The sequence below is a fragment of the Podarcis gaigeae genome, assembly GCF_964106915.1.
Source record: "Podarcis gaigeae genome assembly, chromosome: 7".
NCBI classification, from domain to species: Eukaryota; Metazoa; Chordata; class Lepidosauria; order Squamata; family Lacertidae; genus Podarcis; species Podarcis gaigeae.
Genome location: NC_139683.1, coordinates 88,286,143 through 88,306,793, shown reverse-complemented (window position 1 = coordinate 88,306,793; position 20,651 = coordinate 88,286,143). Strand labels below are relative to the sequence as shown.

General features: G+C 42.6%; 1 protein-coding gene across 10 annotated transcripts in view; it reads left to right on the top strand.

Moving 5' to 3' along the window:
- The window catches only part of FAM193A (family with sequence similarity 193 member A), a 60,958-nt gene that overhangs the window by 29,956 nt on the left and 10,351 nt on the right, over nt 1-20,651 (top strand). For 8 of the 10 annotated variants that reach the window (XM_083748575.1, XM_083748579.1, XM_083748576.1 and 5 more), the window contains 7 exons: nt 1,145-1,295; nt 1,452-1,634; nt 3,775-4,029; nt 6,437-6,623; nt 7,915-8,181; nt 10,674-10,950; nt 19,915-20,101. In XM_083748575.1, the coding sequence (XP_083604701.1) occupies nt 1,145-1,295; nt 1,452-1,634; nt 3,775-4,029; nt 6,437-6,623; nt 7,915-8,181; nt 10,674-10,950; nt 19,915-20,101 (1,507 nt within the window). The remainder of the gene's footprint in view (nt 1-1,144; nt 1,296-1,451; nt 1,635-3,774; nt 4,030-6,436; nt 6,624-7,914; nt 8,182-10,673; nt 10,951-19,914; nt 20,102-20,651) is intronic. The other 2 variants (XM_083748583.1, XM_083748581.1) reach the window with 1 other exon arrangement.

The following is a 20,651-nucleotide window of genomic DNA, read 5'->3' as shown; positions in this document are numbered from 1 at the left end:
GCTGGCCGGGGAGTGAATCGCCCCTGAGAATTTTTCTCGCTCTCCTAAGGCAACAATCCCTTGCAACGTCATCTAGCGGGCTCAGGGGATAGCCCATGATATTGTGTGCTGTGTTCACCACCCTCTGTAAAGACTTTTTGTCCGTGGTTGTTCTTTTGCAAGACCTTGAGGAAATGGAGTCTGTTGGGCCTTCCTAACCACCTGAGTTATATTGTTTTTCCAAGTGAGGTCTTCACTAAGGTAAACTCCCAGGAATTTAAAGGAAGAGACTCTCTCTACACAACCCCCCCCCCCCGATATACAGCGGGGCTAGTTCCCCTCTCTTCCTCTGAAAGTCCAACACCATCTCCTTTGTCTTGCTAATATTTAGGTGCAAGTTATTCTCTAAGCACCATGTAGATACTTTTGAACCTCCCCCCTGTACTCTGATTCATTTCCACCTGTAATTAGACCCATTATGATCAGCCTGTTCCCAAAAACTGGAACTATCCTGGAATCATGAAATTTGAAACATAGGCTATACTTCTGGCATAATTAAGTGGCGGGCAGAAGGGCAGATTTACTCCTGAGCTACTTTAGTTTTTTGGGAGCTGAAACATACTGATCTTTAGGCAAAGTATGGAGAAGCCCCATTCATGATTAACATACAAGAACAAGCCTTCAGACACTGGACTACCAAGGTGATAGTGACAAGGGGTTTGAGCATACCTTGTCCATTCACTTGTGATGGAAGTCCTCTGCCGTAGCATAGCGATTTGCTTCACTGGCACTCAAGTACAAGAGGAGTGACAATGATGATATCAGAATTAGCCCTTTTTCCCACAGCAAAGCTATCCATTATCCTTTTAGGATGTATCATGTCTTTGAATCAATGCTTTTAGGGCTAAAATGCAGTATGGCATCTTTTTAACATGAAAAATCTGGAAATGCCTTACATGTCGTCTATATTTGGATTTGCACCCAGAGCTTTTATTTCTGTTACGAATTCCAGTGAAATGGTATTAAAATAACAAACACCCAACCCCTATTTCTAGAAGAAAATTACATATTCAAAACCAATGGAAATTGCATTTTACTTTCTTTTCAATGTTCTCTATTGCTTGACCTACTTAGCATGTACAAAAAAACCCACTTTTCTTCACAGTAATACTGAAAATGAAGATATTTCAGCAGTATCAGAAAAACCTGATATTTATTGTATTAATCACTACGATAATGCTGAGGCTGTCAGAAACATGAATGGGATCCACAGACTGTTAACTGATGGAGTCAAAAACATGGCATTAAAGGCTGAGGTACTGTAATTTTGAAATACATTTTATACATCTATTATTTACATTTATATACCACTGTTCATCTTGTGGGGTCCCAGGGTGGTGGACACATATAGTAGAATCATAAAGCAATTCAGATGTAATTTAAAATCATATTAAACCTAAACTATTTATCAGTCTCCCCAGCAGAGTAGTAACACTAGTAGCAGTTCATCAGTAGCAGATGCTGAAGAAGCAGATGAAGAGAATGGTGGTAATTTACCAAGGGCTCAAGAAGGGGATTTAATGCTTGGAACTAATGTGCGAAGGAAGGATGAAGCGAAAACGGACAGTTCTTTGTCATCATACGCTATTCAGCAGGTAAATCACATTTAGTTCTTAAGAGTAATGTATATAAACCCTGAAACAATGTTCTTCTGGATTTCTTTTTAGTTAGCCAATGATAAATTGTTCAAAAAAAGAGAGAAATCATAGCAGTACTAATAAATAATATCACATTACAAAATAGTGAAATGCAGCACATAGCTGTATATTTATAATTCAATTTGATATTTTCACCCAAAGTTAGCAATCACTCATTTTCTGGCTCCTCCACCCCTGTTCCCACTCCAGACTTTGTGGTAGTCAGCCATATGAAATTTAGCCCCTTCCTTTTTAATAGACAGAACTGCAACTAGGAATCTGGCTAGATAAAATATGATCCTATGGTGTCTGGTTTTCGAGCATAAAGACCAGCCTGTCCTCTGCCCCGCTATCCCTCCAAATCCCCTTTGTTCCCCAACCACTTCACTATGGACATGGAGAACTACATATACTGCACTACAGCACTGTGTGTTCCAGGGTTTCCACAGCTGGCTGTCAAAATCAACATCTGTGCTCCCCCAGTTCCTCCTTTGAACTGTCCTAATGTAATTGCAGAAGGATTTCTTTTCATATATTATAGCAGACCAATCTCTGGTTTTGATGTAATCATAATCCATGCACCCTTAATATTTGCCTTTCTATTTCTTACACCCTCTTGAAGCTTTTGTACAATCATTATCCATGTAGTGTTAGAGTTATAATAGGGTTGTGCTGATATGACTGTATCACACCAGTACTATTTCATCTGGCCTGGCTGTCATTCTGTTTCTTGGCCTGTTTAAAGTGTTGTATTAACATTTAAAACCTAAAAGAGCTTACAACCTGTTACTTGGAAGGTTCACTTCCTCCTGTATATACCTCTTTGGACCTTTGGATCTTCTTCAGAGCACCTTCTTGTTGGTTGAGAAAGAAAAATTTGGTGAAATAAAAAGAGAATTCCTGGATGCCTAGAACCAGGTTTGGCAAGAGAACCACAGCAGAGCATTAAAAACACAAAATGTGTGGCAATGTAAAGTTTGGAAATTTAGGCTGTTAGACCATTAAAACATCCCCATCTAAGTTGCTTCCAAAATTCCCCACCTCCCTTAGCATAGAAAGAGATCGCACATTAGTAAGTTTAAACTTTTATAAGTTTAAAATGCTTTACTTACAATTTTTTCAAAGATCAGATTCATGTGCTTTTTCATACAGCACTTATAAAAGACAGACAGTAAAACTCAGGTTCCAATGTGGTAAATGTTTCTAAATTATTTGTATAGAAACATTAAGATAGATCCTTAAGCCGTGTGATCTTGGCTTTGAGCAACTAGTCCAGACCTCCTTCCTGGTAGGGTTCACATGGTAGAATGTGAGACAGTGGGAGAAAAAAGAGCTTGACAAGGTAAGCAGGAGTGACCTCACTAAGCCTGGCAGAACAGCTTACTCTTATGGTCTTAACTCTCCATGCATTAATTAGACTTAAGCATGTTGGCTATGTGAGACTGATTATCCCACACTTTTTTGGGCATCCCCACCCAGTAAGGGGAAGCAACTAGACAGAAGTTTAGAAGTAAAGGTTGTCTAGTTGCACCAACATCCTCTACTTCTCCCACCTGATGTTATTGATATCTAGAAGAATTAATGCTGTAAAGCTCAAGAATGCAATTCCAAGCCTATGTTATTTAATACTAGTAAAGCCTTAGGTTTCAATCCTAAATTAATGGGAGTGCCATTGAACTCAATGGGAGATACTTCAGGGTAAGCATTAGACCATAGCATTAATGTAATTTTCAGGTAAGGAAGTGGACTGCCAGGGTCTGAAAGTAAGATGTATTTCAAGTGCTAGAAGGTATAAGCAGAGCTTTGTTTCTAGATAAAGTGGTGACGGAACAGTTTCGGTGAGTTCCCACTGAAAAAAACACCCTGGTACAAGTCAGTACGTGAATACATTGACACACAGTTTATAACAGAAACAATTAAGGTGGTTTTAAGCTTGTTATTGTTAAGCTTATTGTATTTTATATATTTGAGAGGTGTCATTATTGTCATTTTCTAAAACAATAGATTGCATCTAAGATAATTGTTTCCAAAAAATAAATGAAATGTTTCTCTAATTTTGCAGTGTGGTTTACCTTTTGTACCCTCCTTTCATTTATAGCAGATTGATCAAGAACCAGCTTGTTGTGAGTGCCATGTCTGTAAACAGGAAATCTCAGGCCCCTCTTCTTCAGACACTGAAGTGAAATGTCTTCCTGCTGGGCATCAATTTAGGATGCCAGAAAAACCTGCCCATCCTGCTCTTCATCTTTATCCTCATATCCATGGACAAATACCACTTCATACTATTCCTCACTTACCTCCTCCACTAATCCATCCTTCTTTATACACTGCTTCCCCCTTTGCACAAAATAAGGTAAGTCTGTCAAAGCGGCAATCTTCAGGGTTCCAAGATATTTCATGCATCTGTTAAAAATAATTTGCCAGTTCAGAGGTTTTCAACCTTTATTGAGTCCACAGCTCCATTGACCAACTACATTCATTCTGTGGCAGCCCTGTGGAGCTCAGGAGCCCAGTGATGTGATCACTTGCCTGTAGAGCTGGCAGCCTCTCATCTTTTTTCAAACACTCTCCCTTGTGGAGTCTTCCTTCAGCCTCCTCTCCCTCTGGGCAGCCACTGCTGCTGCCTCTGGTCTCTGAGCCTCTGCCACCCCCCAAAGAGTGGTGCCTCCTCACACTGCTCCACAGGGGCCTGGGAAAAGGTGCCCCCAGGCTTGGTGGCCCAACGGAGACTGGCCAAAGTTGAACATGAGGACAGCACCTTAGCATGGGAGGCAACAGTGGGCACTACTGGGCCAGCATGGCGGAAAGGTTCCCCTTCAGCACCAAGCACTCAAGTCTCACAGACCTTGCACACAGCAAGCGCAAGAAAGGTCAGTGTAGTGCCTGCCTGCCTGGCCTCCCACCCCTGGCCTGTCCACTCCAAAGAAAGGGCTGTTGGACTGGGTGAGTGGGCTCCCTCTCCTGCCTGCCTGCCTGCTTGCTTACTCCAAGGCTGCCTCAGCTCCTGATAACCAGTACCCCCTGGCCAGCCCCAGAGACACGTTTTTCCAGGGAAGCTTATAGCCAGGACTGCTGCAACAAAGAGCTGTGCAAGACAGAGGCCGGTGTTGCCTGCAGCATCCCCCCCAACCATCATTCAAGGTACCCCCAGGTGCCGCGACACACTGGTTGAAAACCACTGTGCTAAGTCATTGAACTGGTGTTATCAAATGTCACTACCAAGGAAACAGTAGCCATTAGATGATAAATTGTCAGTTTTACAAAAATCAGGTACTTGAAGTTTTTTAATCCCAGAGACACCTTAAGCTATGAATGAATAACTAAAACATTAATAAATTAATAAAACATTAGTTTTATATTAAGGTTACCATTACTATTTAAGAGTGATACAATTATATTTTCCTTACAAAATGTTCTTTAAAAAATGCATTCATGCCTGCATATACAATACAATACAATACACACATGTAGCCAACTGAAAATCATATAGAAAGATGGGGAAAGTAGGTGATCCTTTTGTCTGTGAGAACATTGTGATCCTGGGGATATCCCATCATTGATCATTCCTTGCTCTCTCTAACTCATGTGCATGTGTGTGTCACTAACATTTTCATGCCATGTTTCACATTTCCAAAAGCACCATGGATATCAGTCACAAAACAGCTGCCATATCTAAAAGAGCAGAAAAAGAGATATGGCCACAAAAAGCATAGGTGTGCCCCCATTTTTTAAAAAGGCACCTACAGCAGCCATTACTGTTATTTGCCATAGAAATAAGAGCTTTCTATCTCCTCTCTTCAGAAGGGAAGGGAAATGTTCAGCATTAGCCTTCCGTTAAGTGTGGGTATGTTCAATGTATGAGAGGCCAAGCTGGTGCAAAGAGGAAGTGAGTAAGAAGAGCAAACAGTCTCTCATGCATTGTGGATTTTTAAGGGCTGGACCTTCTGTGGGCACCATAAGAGGTACAGTGGGCACACTGGGTCCTGCAGGCACCACATTGGTGACCACTGTGCTAGCCTATTTGAATGGAACAGGCAGTCTTATCCAATGGTAATTGGTGTCATCATTACATATCCCCCAGGAATCTGCTTAGCAGGTTTTCTTAGCTTGGTCTTCTTTGCAGCTGGTAGGACTCCAGCTCCGCAATCCTGCTGTTAAATTCCTTCAATATCAACCACAGGTGCTAATTTGAATCCCTGGGGCCACCAAACAGAAAGTTATACATGACAGCTGAAGCTCTTGTTCAACACCTCAGAGTACATTCCAACATTGTAGAATCAGTTCAGCACATCCATCACTTTATCTGTATTTGATGAAAAGAAGATACAGAGCTGATCCTCATCAGTTCAGGTGACCTCATTCTGTGTTTTCCTTCCATCCTATAGCTACAAGTGGGCTGCAGCTATGGCCCTGTGCTCTACTGACTATATAGAGATTGAACTGAAATGTAACAGTAAATCATGGTAATGAGGAAGACCTTAGGCTATGAAACAAGAAACTGAAGCTAAGCAAGCAAGCAAGGAAATGCTTTCAAACACCTTGTTGTCATGCTAGAGGGAAGGCTCATGAGCCAAAGGACTGCATAGGCTCATTCTGGTCATTATGAACTGTGGCATAGCATGATGTCTGAATGCAGCTGTTGTATAATGGTATTTTCAGAGCAACATGACTCAGTGCATCATTTCCCCTTGTATGTGACTAATAATTTTGGAGTGGATGCAAACAAGCAGAAGACTAATTAGAAAGTACTCTTGTTGTAGGCCCTGGTTCAGAATAATGGAAACAGTCAGCAAGCACTCAGTACACCATTCCAAGATAATATCTATCCAAATGGTTTTGGAAGTACCACAGACTGGAAGAGTTCTAAATTTTTAAGCATCTGGGAATCGGAAGTCATGAATGAGAAAAACTGGAATGCCTCCACCTCTTTACAAGAGGAACTTCCTGGTGAGAGTATGATTCTGCTTTACTCTGAAAAGCGGCAATTTGATTCTGGATGTTCTAGTAAGGCCCTTGACTGAATTAGATTTACTGTCTGATTCCAATTGGGACAATAGGAGGGAAAGAGGGATCAAATACAGGGACCCATTTGATTTGTGATATTTACAAATGCACTAGTATTGTCAGAAATCTTTGGGCCTCAGCAATCACTCTTTGGGCGTGATTGCTGACGTGTGGGTTCTTGTTGACCCAGAAGTAATGGGGGGGGGCAGGACAAGGTGCACTCCGCTACCGCTTGCAGGGGCCGGAAACAGAACCCCCATGTGACATTGTCGCTGCTTGTATAGTAAAACTAGTGGACCTGCAAAATGTTGTATTGTAGCTCCTGTAGTCCACCCCTATTCTGTTCCCGTTCCCCAGTCAGCCATCCTTCTATGGCCACTGAGCATGCTCAGTTCTCATTGGGCTGCTGGGGTTTCTTTGTCCTAAAATATTTTTGTAGTTCTGCACACGTTAAGGTTTCCCTAAGTCTGTTGATTCCTCTCTTTTGTGCATGGGTTCTGCTGTTTTAACTGCATAAGCAACAGTACTTATAGCCTGAACTTCTTTGTTTTTTTGAGATGGGAAAGAACTCAGGTTCCACATCAAAATGCAATATATTCCTAATGCGTTTGTTTTACCTGCACTTCTGGCTGAAGGTGTTGAATAAAACAAACCAACATCAAAGACAGGGATTCCGGCTAGGGTTTGCTTCTTACCTCATGTACATTTTTTAAAAAGTTCTTTAACATATAAATATGTTGCATCACGGTTCTTTAATAAGAATAGCACAGCCCTTCAATAAATGCTCTGCTATCATATTTTTAAATGTTTTAGTGCTTTATAGATTGTAGTTTAATGGTTTATGGTATAATGAATTTTATTACTGCCTTGGGATGGTTTACACGGTGTTGTAAATACCAAAAGAGGTTTTGGATAGTGGTTCTGTGTATAAAGCTATTAACCTGAAATTGTTTTTGAGATTACAATGAATCATTACATTACTTAAAGTTTTAAACGGAATAATACCAATTCTAAACATATTTCTGATTATACATATCTGCGTTACAGCTGATAGCATAAGGAGTCTTTAGCTTTCATTCATCCCAGACATACTCTGTGAACCACCCTGAGACCGCTGGGCTTAGAGCGGTATTTAAAGTGTGTGTGTGTTGCCCTATACCCATCTAGGTGACATTAATGCAATGTTAATAATGCTAAACAACTGAACTAGTTTGTCTCTTTCTTCAATTTAAAGGAAGTGCTGCAGCAGCAGCAGCTCTTTCAGAACTGATACCTAATGTAACATCTAGAAATGAAGGAATGGTAATAACTGAGAGCAAAAAGAGGGAAAATATTTTAAAGAAAAAATGTCTGTATCATTGTCAAGATGCGTCTTTTATGGACACTAAAAAAGTAGTGATGGCAACATCTTCAGCAACCTCTTCAGTTTCATGCACTGCTACCACAGTGCAGTCAAGCAACAACCAGTTTAAAGTTTCATCTAAAAGATCATCATCACTAGGTAAATATTAAATACACTTGTTATCCTGCTTATTAGCCAACAGAGTTCCCAAAGCAGCTTACATAAACATTTTTAAGCAGTTACAAGTCATAGAATCATAGAGTTGGAAGAGACCACAAGGGCCATCGAGTCCAACCCCCTGCCAAGCAGGAAACACCATCAGAGCACTCCTGACATATGGTTGTCAAGCCTCTGCTTAAAGACCTCCAAAGAAGGAGACTCCACCACACTCCTTGGCAGCAAATTCCACTGTCGAACAGCTCTTACTGTCAGGAAGTTCTTCCTAATGTTTAGAATCATAGAGTTGTCTAGTCCAACCACCTGCAATGCAGGAATCTCAGCTAAAGCATCCAAGACATTTGGCCATCCAATCTCTGCTTTAAAACCTCAAAGGAAAGACAGTCCACCACCTCCCAAGGGAGACAATTCCCCTGTGACGAGGAGAGAGCTGTTGTGCTAAAGTTCTGCTTACAGAATTCCCATAAGCATCTGCTTGGCCACTGTGAGAAGAAAATGCTGGACTTTGGGCCTTAGAACTGATCCAACTGGTTCTTATTTTCTAACATTTAAATCTCACACAAGAGCTAGCAGAGGAAAAAAAGAAGAGGGCAAACATAGGTAACAAGAAACCTAGAATTGATAGCCAAAGGAAAAAAATGGACAAGAGCAAACCAAAATAAAAGCAGAGCTAAAACCAAAGAGAAACAATTTCAGTTGAACCCAGAAGTTGTTGGAAAGATCTGGTGCTTGACTTTGCATCTAGATCTGACTTTAGTGGGCCTCTCTTGGGAGGGTATGCTAAAGGTTGGCCCCACAACTGAAAAGTTCCTGTTTCTAGTAAATGTCTGCCAATATGAGTCTTCTTTTACAACAACAAATGGAAACACAAGACCCAATCACATCTGAAAACAATACTTGTACTGTGCTCTCAAATATCAGTGCATGAAATAGTTAGTAACCAAACATACAGATAAACTTTTACAATGTTCTAAACAGAGTACTAGTGAAAGCGCTTTTCATCTACACCCAGGGTTGTTGTTTTTTTAAGTTTTATGTGTAATTAATTTCTGGTTCTTTGGTATATTTTCTGTGTGAATTCCATATTAAGTTGGTGATAAGGGAAATGCCTCCTGCTACAACTCCATAACAAGCTTTCTACAAAACACATTACTACTCACATACCATTACAGCAACTTATAGTCTTAACTTTTTATAAATAAAAGAGGAACCATTTAAGTGACAAACAAATATGTAATATGACAAGGCCATCTACACGGCTTGCCAGCTTATCTTTCACCAGCCCAAAGACTGGATGGCTACCACTTCAGGCTATGCTTGCATTCATATCATCTGCAACAATCACATCCTTAAAATAATAATCACTTTTAAGATATAGCCTGTAACTAAAAACAGATGCTATAAAAGTGCCAGCAGATCAAAAGTTTCATTCAGCTCATTAGGGGTTACAGTTTGTAAAGTAAAAATCCAATAGGCTTCTTGCTAGCAGAGTAAAATGTGAGGACTTTGCACCTTTTAAGTAGATGTAATTTGTTCAGTCACTAGAAACCTTGCATTTTCAGGAAAATTATTTTCCAGAAAATGTGTTAGAAGAGCCTCAGTAGTTTAGTTCTGATCTTTGTTCTCTAACCTGTAATCTGAGGATTTCTTTATCTGTCCTATGTTTACAAAAGAGGAATGACACTAAATTGCATAAATTACATTGACTTGCAGTAAAATCTCAATGTAAAACTTTACCATCATTAGGATTTGTAAAAGGTTGAAATGTGGGAATGGAGACAAAAGGAATTTTCTCTGGTGTTCACTCATAGAGCTAAGCATACATAAGTCACAGTATTTGATAGACAGCCTGTCAGATAATTCTGCTTACATGTTCCATTACCATGTGAAATGAAGTACGCCTAAGACCAAACTTCCCATCTTTCTTCCCAAGTTCCTTTCTACGTATATTTCTTATACAGGTTCCTGTTTCCTCCCAAACTCAGAATAAACTCAGCATCCTCCATAGCCTTTCCCTCTGCTTCTCTACTCTCAGCTGTATGTCAGCCTCCTGTCCCTGCCCAAATGCCTCTGCCCCTTGCTGCATCATATGTCTAACAAGATAGCTTTGTAATGTCACCCCCTCTTTCTCTTTCAAACTTGGAATATAGAATTGTGCCCAGAACATTCATAAGTGAAGTTCATTTCAGTTATCTCTGTGCTGAGAGATACCATCCAACAGGCATGCAAACAAGTGAATTGATTGCGTGAGGCTTTGGCTTTAAGATGCCATTTGGCAATTATTTTAAATTACAAATATTTATTAAATTGCCTCTTTTAAAAACCAACTGTTTGTGCAATATTTTATCCATGGTTGCATTTTTTTTAAAAAAACTAGATTATAAATTCTATTCAAATTTCAGAAATGACTGCCAATGAAATGAAGACATTGTTAACGTTGAGAATATGAGGTAACTTTTCTTTCTTGTATTTAGGTGATGTATTCCACAATATCAGTTCAGAGGATCACAGATGTTCTGCATTGGCCGCACCTCAAAATCCCACAAATTTTGCGCCACTTCCTTTCCTTTCTCCTGTGGTGCTTCCTCCAGCTTCTACTCCCCATCTGCCAAGTCCTAATGCTTCATCTTTCTCCAGAGTTACCACAACTGCACCCAGCTTTGTGGATTCCCATTCAGGTCTTTATCCCATGACAGTTCCACCTCTTTCAACCACAGAGAGCTTAATTAGTGCTCCATCAAGTGTTTGCAGGTGAGATTTTGTTTGTCTTTACATTTTTATTTTAAAATAGAAATTTAAAAACCACAACATGGCCAAAAGATGTGATTAATACTTGGACGCCGAGACCATATAACACTGGTCCTGAAAGACCTACATTGGCTCCCAGTACGTTTCCGAGCACAGTGAGGTTACAGGGAACCAGGCAGAGGGCCTTCTTGGTGGTGGTGCCCGCCCTGTGGAATGCCCTCCCATCAGATATCAAGGAAATACAGTGGTACCTCGGGTTACATACGGTTCAGGTTACAGACGCTTCAGGTTACAGACTCCGCTAACCCAGAAATAGTGCTTCAGGTTAAGAACTTTGCTTCAGGATGAGAACAGAAATCGGGCTTCGGCAGCGCGGCGGCAGCAGGAGGCCCCATTAGCTAAAGTGGTGCTTAAGGTTAAGAACAGTTTCAGGTTAAGAACAGACCTCCGGAACGAATTAAGTACTTAACCCAAGATACCACTGTAAACAACTGTCTGACTTTTAGAAGACATCTGAAAGCAGCCCTGTTTAGGGAGGTTTTTAAAGTTTGATGTTTTATTGTGCTTTTAATTCTGTTGGGAGCCGCCCAGATTGGCTGAGGAAACCAAGCCAGATGGGCAGCGTATAAATAATAAATTATTGTTATTGTTATTGTTATTATTCTCGGTGCCTTTAGAATTTATTTGCTTGTTAATTCATTGGTTTTGTAAAAAAAATTTTTTATTAGTTTTCCAATATTATTCCAATAATAGCCACATTATACCAATACCAATTCATATCCAATTAATACAGTTATTAATACAGATTATTCAAATCCCAAATTATACATTTTAATTAAAGTGCCCCCCACGTGCTAGATTTGATGGCTTCCTGATTTTATTTTATTTTATTTTATGTGTTCCAAAATCTGGCTAATTTCAGTTACATTCCAGTTATAATGATAACCCCTTATAAAACAGCTGCAATCTTAATGATTTCTATTCATATTGTTACATTAAATAATTTATAAAACTTCAGGTGAGGAACTTCTAAGTGTTGTCATTGTTCTTTCCTGCATGTGGCAATTACTTTGTCCAGTATGTTTCTTCTTGTTCATATATGATACTATATCTTTCTTTCCTCCAACTGTTGCTGTTACCCATCATGATTTGGGTGGAGCTGTTGTTCCATTGTTTTCCAGAAGTCTCTGCATTGCTATTCGTTGCTTTGCACAGAGAACACAAACAGCAGCTTCCTGGAGCCTCTCTGTCCCAGTAAATAAACTGTTCTTGCCATTTTTTTCTCAGCTTGGGAAGAGTGGTATGTGATTCCTTACAGCTGAGAATTTATGGCGAATTATCCTTCAAAGTTACATTAAATTCAAGTCTTCTCCGTCTTTTTTCCACTTTCCTTTGTAGCTAGTAGAGGGTGGGTGGGGTTGGCTTTATATTTCCAACATAGTCCTTCCTTTTGTTTCAGGTCACACACAGTTTCCATTTTTGTTGTTAAATTCCATTTTAATAATCCAGTTTCTTCCAACCTCACTTGTACATTTATAATTTTTAATTGCATTCCGAGGAGGGTTGCCAAATCATAAATATATATAATTTTTTTTTTTTTTTTAAAAAGCCAGCCGTGGGCTCCCTTCCTTCCACCATCTCTGGCACCGAATGAAATATTAGCTGCTCAGTTCATACCTTTAATCCATGCAGCTGGGTTGTCCTACAGTTTGTAAACTCATCTCTTCTGGCACACGCCTGTACTTTAATCTTCAATTAAAATTCAATTAGCAGGCTAACCTCTCCTTCCAGGAATGGAGTCAGGGCGTTTCGGTGTTGTAGAAAACTTGCAGCTGAGGGTCTTCCTTGGATGAGCAGCCAAAACCTCTAACAGGAAAGAGGAGTCAGGACAAAACGGATTGGTACAACTGAAATAGCCAGTCCTCTCTGGTTCACACCACAAGGAGAGACTGTCAATTGAACAAACAGCAAAGCAAATTCTTATAGGGTCTGGCAAAACAAGCTGCAATCATCAAGAGGGTTGACCAAGAGGAAACATTTGTTGCTTGCAAAGGGTACCTTCTTCAAAATTGGCAAAAACAAGTCTTGTGGTTTCTTGCTACTGAAGCTTGCTAAAGAAACAGTTTCAGCTGTCATCTATTTTTAAATAAAAACTTGCTTAAGCTTGTGAAACTAACAGGGTCACTCAGAAGAGTAAAATGGATTTTAGAAATAAATTATGACTGTTCTTATGTCAAGCAAGCTTTGTTATATAAAAGCTGAAGGCAAGGTTAATTCTCAGTTAGCATTTATGTCTTACTTCTCTAACATCGACAGATGGAGTGCTCCTGCACCCAGTGCCTTTGCCTGCCTTCGCATTGCCTGGGAAGTGAGTGCCAAACCACAGGGCAAACTGCGGGTGAAAAAAGCCTGTTCCTCCCAAACCCTGAGAGGAATGCAGAAAACAGTTTAACCCCCACCATTCTCTTTCATCTTCATCTGCGACTCCCATGATGTTGAGGGAGGATCTATTCCTGGCGCAGAACGGAAAAGGAAGCCGTTAATTCATTGTTGTTATTGTTAATTATAATTTAATAACAACATCATCCTATGATTCTCAAATCAGTTAAAGCCACAGTGTTAGTACAAGTAACCATATAACATTTGTTCTTTGTCTTAATTAAAAAGCAAGATAAATGTGTCAGAGCTGCTGCTATGGTATGGAATTGCTGATCTATATATTGATTCATTCCTTACGTTCTTTATATTTTTATCCCACAATTCTTCTTAGAAAAGTATCACGGTAGCTAAAAATACAGAACCCTAATCAAATAAACCCATTCCAACATTGCTAAAACTCATGTAAAATTAATAAGACCAGCCAAAATATGTAGCAGTGTTGCTCCCAAAAAGTGGTTGAAATCCATATTAATTATTTTTCTATCCATTTGAATTCCCTTCTTCTTTATCTTGAGGTATATCCCTAATATCTGGGTACAAATATCTGAGTCCCTAATGGACTCTGCATTCTTCACACCATATCAGCTGTTAAGTACAAAAGACTTGCCTTCCAGCTGTTAGCAAGCTTACTCAGGAAATGTGTGTAAACACATCTGCAGGCTACTTCAGGGAATAAGCTCTTGTGAACATGAATGCTTAGAGGAGTTTGCTCAAATAGGGGAATACTCTTCTCAATGCATCCCTGGTCATATTCCAGACTGATGTCAGTCTGGTGGAGAATGGTCCTGCTAACATACAAAAAGAATTCCAAGGATCCAGTGGCATGGGTAACATTTAGAATATTTAGTCTGGGGAAGTGATGTGCCCTTGTAAGGTACTCAGGGAGAAATAGAAACGAGTCCACAAATAAACTTCTTTAGAAAAATTGAAACTACTTAAACAGCAATTATGAGGCTTTCGCAGAAAGTGGGGTGGGTGGGAGAAGGAGGGATAGTGAGGTCAATTGGTACCACTGCTGTGCAGTTCAGCTTTGACTTGGACAAAATGGGAATAGTTGCAGTAGAGTTCCTGACACTGGACAATTCGGATAGATAAGGGTTTGCTGAGCTGACAGACTTGGTCTCAGAGGACTCCCAGACGCAGTGGCGTAGCGTGGGAGGTGCAGGGGGGGCCGGCCGCACCGAGAGCAACATCTGGGGGTTAGGGTTAGGGGGCGCAAATCCACGGGTTAGGGGGCGCAAATTACTTGCCTTGCCCCGGGTGCTGACAACCCACGCTACGCCACTGCCCAGATGGCTGGTTCTGAGAGACTTCAACATCCATGCTGAGGCGACTAGCTGTGGGGTGGCTCAGGACTGCATGGCTGCCATGACGACAGTGGGACTGGCTCAACATGTCACTGGTCCAACACGTGTCAGGCCGCACTCTGGAACTTGTATTCTCAACGGGGCAGGAAGAGGGTGATATGAAAGTGGGCGATATTAACATCAATCCCTTGCCATGGTGAGATCACTTTCTGTTGAGATTTAGCTTTCAGCACCTTTTCTCTGCAGAGGCAGGGGGACCTATTAGGATGCTCTGTCCTTGAGGGATGATGGATCCATTGGGTTTCCATACAGTTCAGGGTTTTTTCCAGCTGATATCATCGGTGCCGGATGAGTTTCAGTTAGTAAGACTGAAGGATGTGGACAAGTGGTTCAGAGCGTTTTAAAAATGTTTTTAAAAATTTTCTTTTGGATTTTTTGTATGTGGGGCGTGGGGGTGGGATGGATGTTTGGTTGGGTTTGGGGAATTATCTTTTTTATTTTGATGTTTTTGTAATTTTTACATTTTTTGTTTGTATTTTTTTATTGGTTTTGTTTGTTTGTTTAAGTTGTTATTTTGTTCTTAGGGGGAGGGGTCAGGGCTGCCGGGGAGTGGGCCCCAGCCCACAAAATGGCTGGGGCATGTTCCACGGGGGGGGGGGTGCACTGGGACAACCGATCTCAGTGATCACGGGTAGGAGGAGGAGTTGCGCTAAGACCAGACCATGTCATTACAGAGGAGGCAGGTTTAGTCGTTGTCTGAGGACTATCCCTGCCTCCGGGTCTGGTCCTGACTGGATGGATACGAGAATCAGCAAGGGATACCCACATGACCTGAAGGTGCTGCTGTGCAATGCCAGGTCAATGATTCATAAGACCACTGCCATCCATGACTTGATCATGGATGGAGGACTTGACCTGGCATGTGTAACAGAGACTTGGTTGGATGAAGCAGATGGGCCTGTCCTTGCCGCTGCTTGTCCACCAGGTTTCTCTTACGCACAGCAACCCAGGTCATGTGGGCGGGGAGGGGGGGTTGCAGTGATTTTTAGAAAGTCATTACTTTGCACCAGGCGTCCTATTGGGAAGACCCAGTTTTCCAAGTGCATGTTCTGGAAGTTGGACAATAGGGGCAGTACAGGATTCCTTTTGGTGTACTGACCTCCCCGCTGCACCAAGGATTCCCTGCCCGAGCTGCTTCAGGTCGTGGCGGATGTTCTCCTGGAGACACCTAGCTTGGTCGTCCTAGGGGATTTTAACATCCATGCTGACACGACCTTACAAGGGGCCGCTCGGGACTTCGTGGAAAGCATGGCCTCCATGGGGCTGTCCCTGAATAGGTCTGGCCCAACCCATAGCTGCGGACATGCCTTGGACCTGGTGTTTACCTCTATGGATGTTGGTGATCTGACACTAAGTAAAAGCGAAACGAAAGAAGTGCCATGGTCAGATCACTTCCTGGTGCAACTGGACTTCTCTGTGACCCATCCCCTCTGCAGGGAGGTGGGACCAATTCGGATGGTCCGCCCCCGCCACTTAATGGATCCAAATGGTTTCCAGAGAGTGGTAGGGGATGCTTTATCCCATGTTGATGGCCTTTCAGCTGATTCCCTGGTGGCCCGCTGGAATGTGGAGTTAACCAGGGCTATTGACTGTTTGGCTCTGAAGCGCCCTCTCCGATTGCATGGAGCCCGGAGTGCCCCGTGGTTTTCCACAGATCTGAGGGCAATGAAACAATCGTTGAGACGGCTAGAGCGCCGGTGGCGGATAACTCATTCCGAATCTGACCGGACATAGGTTAGAGCTCAACGTTGAGCCTACCAAGTGGCGATAGCGGCGGCGAAGAAAAAATTCTTCACCGCCTCTATTGCATCTGCAGAAAACAGCAGCAGGAGACTTTTTCAGGTGGTTCACAATTTAGCGGAACCACCTGCAACATCGGGGCCCAGTACGGGCCACATGTTCTCCTGCAATGATTTTGCAAAGTTTTTTGCAGATAAAATCACTCAGATTCGGGAAGAAGTAGACTCCACCGTGGGAGCAGGGCTGGGGCGGGAGAGTGCTAGAGTTCTGTCTAGTCAAGTTGAGTGGGATCAATTCCAATCTGTTACCTCCGAGGATGTGGACAGGCTGCTTGGACGAGTGAAACCAACCACCTGTCTCCTGGATCCTTGCCCATCCTGGCTTATAAAAGCTAGCCGGGAAGGACTGGGCGATGGGCTTCGTGGGGTGGTGAATGCTTCCCTCCATGAGGGAGCCTTCCCAGACCCGCTGAAAGAGGCGGTTATTAAACTGCTTCTTAAAAAACCATCTTTAGATGCGGCCACAATGGCCAACTATCGCCCAGTCTCAAATCTTCCATTCTTGGGCAAGGTGATAGAGCGAGTGGTTGCCGAACAACTCGAGGCACGCCTGGAAGAAGCGGACCATTTGGATCCCTTCCAGTCGGGATTCAGGCCTCATCATGGGACTGAAACTGCCTTGGTCGCACTGGTTGATGATCTCCGGCGGGCTAGGGACAAAGGTGAGAGCTGTTTCCTAGTTCTGCTGGATCTCTCAGCGGCGTTTGATACCATCGACCATAACATCCTTCTGGACCGTCTTGAGGGGCTGGGAGCTGGGGGCACTGTCCTACAGTGGTTCCGCTCCTTCCTCCTGGGCCGTGTTCAGAAAGTGGTGGTGGGGGATGAGTGTTCAGAACCCTGGACTCTCACTTGTGGGGTGCCTCAGGGTTCTGTCCTCTCCCCCATGCTTTTCAACATTTACATGCAGCCGCTGGGAGAGATCATCAGGAGGTTTGGGCTGGGTGTTCATCAGTATGCAGATGATACCCAGCTCTACCTCTCTTTTAAATCAGAACCAGTGAGGGCAGTGAAGGTCCTGTGTGAGTGTCTGGAGGCGGTTGGAGGATGGATGGCGGCTAACAGATTGAGGTTGAATCCTGACAAGACAGAAGTACTGTTTCTGGGGGACAGGAGGCAGGCTGGTGTGGAGGATTCCCTGGTCCTGAATGGGGTAACTGTGCCCCTGAAGGACCAGGTGCGCAGCCTGGGAGTCATTTTGGACTCACAGCTGTCCATGGAGGCACAGGTCAAATCTGTTTACCAGCTCCATCTGGTACATAGGCTGAGACCCTATCTGCCTGCGGACTGTCTTGCCAGAGTGGTGCATGCTCTGGTTATCTCCCGCTTGGACTACTGCAATGCACTCTACGTGGGGCTACCTTTGAAGGTGACTCGGAAACTACAACTAATCCAGAATGCGGCATCTAGACTGGTGACTGGGAGCGGCCGCCGAGACCATATAACACCGGTCTTGAAAGACCTACATTGGCTCCCAGTATGTTTCCGAGCACAATTCAAAGTGTTGGTGCTGACCTTTAAAGCCCTAAACGGCCTCGGTCCAGTATACCTGAAGGAGCGTCTCCACCCCCATCATTCTGCCCGGACGCTGAGGTCCAGCGCCAAGGGCCTTCTGGCGGTTCCCTCATTGCGAGAAGCAAAGCTACAGGGAACCAGGCAGAGGGCCTTCTCGGTAGTGGCGCCCACCCTGTGGAATGCCCTTCCAGCAGATGTCAAAGCGATAAACAACTACCTGACATTCGGAAGACATCTTAAGGCAGCCCTGTTCAGGGAAGTTTTTAACGTGTGATATTTTACTGTATTTTTGGTTTTTATGGAAGCCGCCCAGAGTGGCTGGGGAGGCCCAGCCAGATGGGCGGGGTATAAATAATAAATTATTATTATTATTATTATTATTATTATTATTATTATTATTATTATTATTATGCTCTGGACCCTTGCCCCTCCTGCCTGATAAAAACTAGCAGGGAGGGGAAAGCTGGGTAGGCCAGGAGGGTGATTAATGCCTCCCTGCAAGAGGAGGTAGTCCCTGCCTGCAGTGGTGAAACCATTCCTCAAGAAACCCTCCCTGGATTCAGAAAACTAAGTGACTACTGACTGGTTGGTTTTCGTTTTGTATTTTTATGTTGTGATCCACCCTGTGATCTTTGAATGAAGGGCACTGTACAAATAGGGTTTGAGGAGAAGGAGATTATTTGCTTATCCTTTCACTTGCACACTGATGGAATGTGAGAGAAAGGACCATGATTTCAGGATACACGACACACAGTTCAGGGAAGGGATTTGGGACTGGTGGAAAGCAGCAGTACAACTTGGGAACAAAGAGAGAGCAGTGTGTCTGTCTGGGGTCAAGCATTTATAGACATGTTGTAACTAAAGATTTTGTGAAATCAGGGGCTCCGACTTGGGTCCCAGATTATGGGTGCCCAGTGGCACCCGCAACATAACGTTACATCATGACGTCATGTTATGATGCCAATGCCACAGCTGTGCTTCCAGGGCCTCGCAGGGCTTTGAAGGTCACACTGGAGGCCTTGTGAGATCTCTGACACAACCTCCGGTTTATACTTGAAGTCGTGTTCAGAGACCTAGCAGGGCCTTAGATGTTGCTTCCGAGACCTCGCGGGGCCTCACGACTTCCGGTTTCGTTTCTTTTTTTATTATTTTTATTTATAATTTTCATTATTACTTTGGCAAAATCACATTCAAATATACATTTCCACTGTTAATATCTTTCTTTTAATAAAAACCTTCAATGACTTCTCTTCTTCCCCTTCCCTGGTTCCTTTTATTTTTCCCACCATTCCTGCATATTCTTATATATCCATTTAGTTCACTTCCTCCCCTTATTCTTCCTTTATTATATATTATACTGTTGAATTTACCTTAATTCTGCTAGCATTTTCACTTGTTTACAGTTATTTTCCAAATGCTCCACACAAAAATTCAACTACTCTTTGTATGCTAGATCTTCTTGCTCTCCTATTTTACTTGTTAGACCTGCTAACTCTGCATATTCTATCATTTTTAATTGCCAGTTCTCCTTATCAGGGACTTTATTAGTCGCTTCCATGGCTTCGCGGGGTCTTGTACGTCACTTCAGAGGTCACTACAGGCCTCCATCGCGACTTCTGGTAGAAACCGGAAGTTGCATCGGAGCCGCGCGGTGGGGTTGCTCAGCACCCACAAAAGAATTGTGGGTGCCCTAGCACCCAGAGCCCCCTAGAGTTGGCACCGGCGTATAGAATAGGACCCACCTCATCATATGCATGGAGTGTTATACTTGGTTGATTGTTTTCCTGTTGCTTTCTAGACTGATTTAAGAAACTGGGTTAAAATATCAGTTTTCTGCTTTATTGTAGTGATCCTGACTGTGAAGGCCATCATTGTGAGAACAGCCGTGTATATAACCACCAACAGTATGATGGTGAGGAGAGCCAAGATGAAGATAGCTGCTCAGAGCATAGCTCTAGTACCTCAACATCCACAAACCAAAAAGAAGGAAAATACTGTGACTGTTGCTACTGTGAATTCTTTGGTCATGGAGGAGTAAGTAATCCACCACAGATTTTATTTTTAGGTGCTGCCACTTGCATTTCACTCTACTGTTGTTTTGGCTTTGTAAAACGTACTGAATTAACTGCTGTTGCCAGACTTAATTAACTACCATATTTTTCCGTGTATAAGATGACCCCTATTTTTTGAGCCCAAAATTCAGGAATAAATAATTGCAACATTCTGTGTATAAGACGACCCCCCACATTCTGTGTATAAGACGACCCCCAATTTTAAACTTTAAAAATTTGGGGGGAAATATAGTCTTATACATGGAGAAATACAGTAATTCCCCCTTCATGTTAAGCATTGTGGAGAGTCAACAGCAGGGGGAGAGAGACTCACTGCTTCTGAAGAGAAGGTCTGAGGCTGAATTCCTGGTTTCTCCAGAGAGGACTAGGACAAGCTCCTGTCTCCAACCCTGAAGAGCCACTGCCAGTCAGTGTAGACAGTGCTGAGCTAGATGGGCCAGTGGTCTGACTGGGTATAAGACGTCTTCCTGTGTTCCAAAGTCTGATGGATAAATGGATGGGTTTTATCTGCA